The sequence below is a fragment of the Betta splendens genome, chromosome 6 (assembly GCF_900634795.4).
Source record: "Betta splendens chromosome 6, fBetSpl5.4, whole genome shotgun sequence".
In the NCBI taxonomy this organism is placed as follows: domain Eukaryota; kingdom Metazoa; phylum Chordata; class Actinopteri; order Anabantiformes; family Osphronemidae; genus Betta; species Betta splendens.
In genome coordinates this window covers 13467389-13474292 of record NC_040886.2, presented here as the reverse complement: position 1 = coordinate 13474292, position 6904 = coordinate 13467389, and the positions used below count along the sequence as shown (strand labels likewise).

Sequence of the window (6904 nt, the reverse complement as noted above, 5' to 3'; positions counted from 1 at the left end):
AAAAGCCTGTGCCTATTAGTAATTTAATATGGTCCATATCTATATGATTTAATATGGACGAGCTGATTAAAGGCAAAACTAATTAATCTGGTTGGGTTTGGGTCTAAAAGACACTAGACTCAATGAAGCCCGGCGTGGGGTGTAATCCGTGTTTCATAACCGAACACTGTGACAACAGCAGGAGAGGTGTCTATTAAAAACCTGAGGGTGGCACCTGAGGTACAGTGAGTTCCATCACCAGTTCCACCAGTCATCAGTCAGCAGACTGATGTGTTTGTGCAAATGATGACAGCGCTATGCAGACCTGGGCTGTTTCAAATATTGGCTTTGTCTCCATCTACTGGGAGAGAGCTGTTGGACTGACCAGTAGGGGATCTAGGCTAGACTGAGTTCAGAGGCATAGGGGAGACACAACCAAAATAGCTGATCGAGGCCCAAATGTATTTATCCTCCGCCTCGGAATTTTTCGCCTGAAGTTGAGAATCAAAGAAATGAGGGCTTTGGGGATGGATCAGCATTTCGGATGTCAATATCTCGCTGAATTCGCTCCCAGCCTCAGACACTGACAGCAGCAGCCGGGAGCGGAGTCCTGCTGTCCCGTGAATTATCACGGCACCGAGGCGACATACGCATGGAACATGGCTGCTATGAGGACTTTAACCGTGGCGGGTCTTTTTTTGGCGTTTTGCGCCATGGGGCTTATAGCTATAGCGATCAGCACGGATAACTGGTACGAGACCGACGCGAGGAGGCACCGGGAGCGCTGCAAGAATTATTCCAACAAAAGAAACGACCCCGGCTACATCTACATCTCCAACAACAACCTTCCGCTACGCATGTTGCCAAAGGAAAAAAATGTGGAGCGGAAGGGATCCAGTGTCAGCGGCGAAATGCTGCTGCGGGCCAAGCGGCACTTCTTGCCTCCCGCTCCGGCCATGGAGTCCCTCTGCAGTCGGCAGTACAACTCCACCATCACCGGACTGTGGAGAAAGTGCCACCGAGAGGGATTCGACTTGGAGACAGAGGATTTGATCTTCAAAGGTTGGATCATATGTTGCCTTATAATGTGCGCGCGGGGTAGTTTGTGAGACGCTGTGGGTAAATACTTAGTGCACGAGTGCGCTATCCAGGGTGCTGATGCTGCGCACAGAGCCTCGAGGCCTACGCAGTGTAACACGGAGTACAGTTACAATACACTCGACGTGCTGTATTATTTGCCAGCACAAAAGGGCAAGCCGTAGTAACAGACGCGAGATGCGTACAATAAGCTACTCTACAGCGGTGTGGGTGGATGGGTGGGTGGCGGTGGAAGGGGGTTGGGTGCTCTTTTTGGGAGGGGGTGGCAGCAGAGAGCCTTGTGCTATCCTCTCCATCTCATCTCGGCGCCTTTGCGTGTTCTTTTTCGCCTTGTTTACATCCACAGGATTGGTTCCGCGCTGCGCACCAATAAAATACTACTACTCATCATCGGTGCTCCCCAGAAACCTGCCAATCAATCTGACGAAGACGATCAGGCAGGATGAGTGGCACGCGCTCCGTGAGTCGCCCCCCCCCCCCCCCCCCCCCCCGAAAAAATGTTTTTCTTCTCATAATCTGATGAATGATTATGCAGAAACTTGGCATCGCCCCAACTAACGCTGCCTTTGCAGACCTCCAGAGGATGACTGCCAGCTTCATAGGCATGGCCATATCCATCATCCTGTTCGGCTGGGTCATAGGCGTGCTGGGCTGCTGTAAGGAGCATGATCTGATGCAGTATGTCGCCGGGCTCCTTTTCCTCATGGGAGGTAAGATGTATTTTACATAAGTGCAGTACCCCGAGTCACCACAGGGGGGCAGCGGCGTCTTTGTCAGTGATGTGCGGTTGCTGCTGTGTCCAGCCTGTGTTTCGCTTCCTCCCTGACAGGGACGTGCTGCATAATCTCCCTCTGCACATGTGTGGCCGGGATCAACTTTGAACTGTCCCGCTACCCCCGCTACATGTTTGGCATACCGGAGGACATCAGTCACGGCTACGGCTGGTCCATGTTCTGCGCGTGGGGGGGGCTGGGCCTCACGCTGCTCGCCGGCTTCCTGTGCACGCTGGCCCCTTCTCTCTACCCCCCACAAACCCCCGTTGTGCAGAAGCCCAGGCAGGAGAACGGCTGCGTGTGACAGGGGGCCGCGCGTCTCACGGACACCTGTCTCATCCTGAAACCGTGACGAGCCCTGCACCAGAGACACCTTCAACCAGGGACTCGGAGCACAGAGGCTTCACACAACGTGGCACAGGACACTGGGCTCTCGCACACGTGAACCCAGACAAGAGGTGACATTTGACTGAAGACGATTTCAGTTCCTCTGGTGCTTTTTGTCCCTCTCTCTATGATTGAACTGTTCAGTGTTATTGCTTGCTTTTCAAAAGGAGAATAATTATACAACATTTCTTCCAGTGAGACCTACTAGTTTGAGAAGAGGAGTAAAAAAGAAAAAAAATGGAAGAAGATCAATAGCACAACTTGGAAATTAGGAAAAAAATCATATGGATGTGTACTACCACATTTCAAAGGGCAACCGTGTATCATTATGTACCCATTCAAAACAAGATATGTACATGTACTTTTTGAACTGTATGTATGTAGATGCATTTGTGTTTATTGAAGTATGCGCATTAAGACCAACTGTGTTTGAGGGAAATGTTTATTGTTCTTCAGGTCTTACTCCCATCAAATATTTTTGAGAAATAAAACAGCCATGCAAAACCATTTCCTCCCCGACGTCTTCTAGACGCCTCTGAGTGCGTTTCATCCCCTGGGTTAGCACACGACTCCGCTGGTATGTCAGCCGCCAGGCTGCACCCGCTAATGGAGTCCAATCCTTTACAGCCTTATTTTTAAACAGCAGCTGTTTGTGTGACCAGCCGCCGTTCGCAGGCGTCGCTTTTACGCAACCGCTGAACTGTGACAAAACCCGAGCGACAAAACTCACAAAAATAAAACAGGAGAACTCGAATAACGGTCTGCTGCACGTTAACGGCAATAAAAACAAACAAAACCCTTATTACACACTTAAAAGGTAATTATGCAGATAAGTGCATTACAATCCCTCTGATCACACGCTGACTTATATTATGATTGATCACATCAAATGTTCCATCAACAACATTCCAGCCACTGTGGGCTGTAATTACTTTGCCACAGCTTTAATGAGGAATGAAATCCTTCCGTCATCTAGATCAAATGCAGGCTCGCTCACTTCCTGACGTTTCTGTTCTGTCCGTCTTCTATACAGCGTCATTACGGCATCATAAAGGAATCCACACCCCTGGACAAAAAAACGCGTCTGCGACAAGTCAGTGGCACAATTCACAATTTAAACACAAATTCTAACAGCACGACGTGTTATCAGTCCAGTAAATCATCAAATGTTTTTAATGATATATAATAAAACAAAATATTTAATGCAAATGTATAAACAAAACCAATGGAAAGAAGCACATTTTTTCTACATATTAGTTACTTGTTCAATTATTATTATTAAACCCTTGTATTTAGTACTTTATATATTTGTAATAATTTAAATATTGAAACATTTTAAAGTCAGTATTACCTAGTTTTTTTATTTTACTAAATTTACTTTTGGATCAGTGCGACTGGTTAAACACTCATTAACTGTGGCCATTTATTCAAAGGAGAAGCTGAGCAGGAGAATCTCAATGTAGATTCACAGAGCTCGGTTGAAACCTCTTCGACGTAACGCCGTTGTTGCCAAATGTGAGCATCGTTGCTGTTGGGTGGAGTGTCACCAGTGAGCAGCCCTGTTCTTCCTCAAGCTGAAGGATGAACGAATGGCTGCAGCTACAGTACTACGTTCTGCAGTACAGCTAGGAGCAGTTGTACTTTTCAAATTGCCCGTGTCTTCCTAATAACAGCAGTAGAGGCCTGCGGTTTCGTGGCTTTGGGCTCTGTTCTCAGGTCAGCTCCAGTCTGCATTCCTGACCTTTCTTTGTTTGTCCTTAAACCTGTCAGTGAGTGAAATGCATTCTTCTAGCAGCAGGCTTAACACTCACACTTTCCTGCTTCTGGTCATCAGGGACCTGAAACCAGTCTACAGACAAATATTTTCCATAGGTGGAATTAATGCTTTTAGCCAACGCAGACAAATTAAGATTAGTGGTTTGCGTCTGAGCGGTTTCATGACATGCTCTATATTACCTTTACTGACTGGGTGGAAATCTGAACCGAATCTTTTAATCACGTCTTGGGAGCGCCGTGCAGGGGCCTTGGAAATACAGAGCAGCGTAGACGTATTGGGTTTCTGGAGATCCTGCAGTTCTGGGTTTTTGACAGAGTTGGCCCAAACTGTGCTGAGCTACAGAGACTTGTTTTTAGGAAGGGGTCCCTCAGGGGAAGCCGGACTGTGAGGAAATCCAGACAGAGGAAATCACACTCAGTTGCACCCATGGCAGCACATCTGGCTCCTCCACATCTGCAGAGACAATATCCAAAAAGCGGGCACTCGTGTGGCAGTTATTTAGTTTCCTTTCACACAATAAAGGAATACGCTTAACATTTATAACATTCTGACAGCAGATTATTTCGTCTGTGTGTGACCCTAAAGGGCAGAGTTAATGCCTTCCAGAAATCCAGAGCTACCTTCCTCCCATGTGGTTTAAAATCAGATCCACGTCAGATCAAAACCAAGCTGTAGCTCTTTGACAGAGATTTAAACGACCTGTAGAGAAATCCTAGTAAGACATCAACCAGAAGAGCCACGAACCTCAGCATGCGGTCTCATTGCGACCAGGAACTTTGGTGACGGACAAAAGGATAAATGATGACGACATGGGCTGCATTCATACAAACATATTTCATTCCTGATGGCTTCCAGATGGACGAGGGAGGCGGTGACTGACTCCAGACACCAATTAGGCAGGGACACTTAAAGGGACAGTGGAGTCTGCCACTGGTGGCCGTCAACAATAAACACGGTGACGTAGGGACGCGGCGCGGGAGGAGGGTCACTTTCCACCGCTCAAATCGAGCTCTCAGACTTCAGAGGCTCCGTGTTTGTGCAGACCTCAAGCTTCAAAGCCTGATCTGCTACCACCACCGAACAACAGACAGACGCGGAAACCACAACTAGTCATTACATTTTTTTGATACAGGGGGAATATTTAGTTTGGCTTGCGAGGAAAAAATAGCACATGTGACACATGTTAGATATTTATTTGAAGAGTTATAATAACTCAAAACCATTAACATCATAACTTAGACAGGAAATTGAGTTTTATTGATCCAGAGGCCAGTAAATCCAACTGGAGTGTTTTTATTTTCATAGTCGCTCTCTGCTGGATGAAATTCTTCCTCAGAAGTGGCACAGAGAGGGTTTCTCGCAGACATTCAGTAATTTATGTTCACGTTTCCTTTTTCCCTCCTGACTCAGAGGAATGCGTGGATGTTCTCGTTAATACTCCCTGTTATGACACGGGTCCAAGGAATGCTCAAAACAAAAGGTTAGGACGCGCAATCATAAGTCACAATGAACTTTCCAGTCGCTGGTTGAACCGGAGCGTCCCGTCTGTCTCACCATTATAACCCGGCATTGAGGAACTCCGTCTTCAGGCGGCTCAGCCTCGTCCCGTGGCTGCGAATGATGAGATACAGCAGCTCGTGTTTATCTTTGAGTCCCAGAGAGACGTCCGTCGTCTCCCTCAGCGCGCTCCGGATGTCGCTCACTTGCTTCACCGCGTAGCCGTTCAGCTGCTGCTCCTCTCTCAGCTCCGTCTCCTGACTCTGCTTGAACTTCACCTCCAGCTCCAGCAGGGACTTGTCCACGCCCGAGAAGGCCTCGCCGATCTGGGCCACCTCCCTCTGGAGGAACGTGCCGTAGCTGTCCTCCCCGTCCAGGTCGTGCGCTACCGCGCGGCCGACGCTCTCCAGCAGCCGCGCCGCGTCCTCCGCCTGCAGCTTGGTTATGACGAAGTCGTCCCGCACCGCGGCGTCGCTCTCCTCAGAGGCCCCGCACGGATGCGCATCCGAGAACTTGAACAGCATCTGGCACACTTCTGGGTCCTCTGTCTCGTCGTAGTCTCCATCGGGGACGAAGAAGTGGTGGAAGGTGCCGTTGGAGATCTCCGGCTGCAGGGGCCCGCTGTAGACTGCCCAGCAAAGTGGTGCAGATGCGACTATGATGAGCAGCAGTGGGACGGGATCCATCATGCGCCTCCTCTCGCTCATTGGCGAACAGCGTCTGGACTGGCGTCCGGAGCCGGCGCACGGTTTGTACTGCGACTCATGTTACACAGCGCGCCGTCACCTAAAAGGCGCAGCCTGCGCGAGGCAACGAGGCCCCTGCGGCCCCTGGTTACTGCGCCACGGCGCGTCCCCGAGGCTGACTGCCAGAGAAGTCAGGGCAAATATATGACTTAGCTCCAAGTGGAGCGCGGGTTGTGCCAATGACATAAAAACGGCCTCATATTAAGATTATGGACACACAGAAGTACTGTGTTCGCTGTTTTTCTTTTGTCCACTGAAGCTAAATGAACATTCTTTCCTATTTTTAAAAGATCCTGGAAAATACTGCTCATTCATTTTAACTTTCCTTTATATTGTACTAGTTTTTAATGAAACATTTTTGCTCACAACAAAATCAGAATGTAACTGTATAAAATTCTTAAAATCCTATTAATCTAATGTTTACAATAAAACTATAAAGTCGTGCTTTAATAACTTCCTCTTCAACCAAACTTGTCGAGTCCTGTTTCCATCTTATGGAATTTTAACACAAACCTCGACAGTAGAAAGTTCACATAAATAAGAGACGACTGCAAATACTGCAGAGGGCTATAGCGCAACCAAACCTAAATATTAGATTTAATCAGCCTTGAAAGAGAATATGAGTTGATATATTCCTATTGGATTAT

At 48.0% G+C, this 6904-nt stretch overlaps 2 protein-coding genes across 2 annotated transcripts; one reads left to right on the top strand and one right to left on the bottom strand.

The window, feature by feature from the left end:
* The first annotated feature begins 285 nt into the window (after window positions 1–285).
* On the top strand, window positions 286–2744 carry tmem276a (transmembrane protein 276a). The gene is made up of 4 exons (XM_029154237.3): window positions 286–1041; window positions 1424–1537; window positions 1650–1787; window positions 1907–2744. Exons 1-4 carry the CDS (start codon window positions 639–641, stop codon window positions 2152–2154), a joined length of 903 nt encoding a protein of 300 aa, XP_029010070.1. The 5' UTR covers window positions 286–638; the 3' UTR covers window positions 2155–2744.
* Window positions 2745–5191: 2447 nt separating this feature from the next.
* fibina (fin bud initiation factor a) lies at window positions 5192–6362 on the bottom strand. Its single transcript, XM_055509872.1, has one exon. It carries the CDS (start codon window positions 6216–6218, stop codon window positions 5571–5573), a length of 648 nt encoding a protein of 215 aa, XP_055365847.1. The 5' UTR covers window positions 6219–6362; the 3' UTR covers window positions 5192–5570.
* Window positions 6363–6904: the final 542 nt, after the last annotated feature.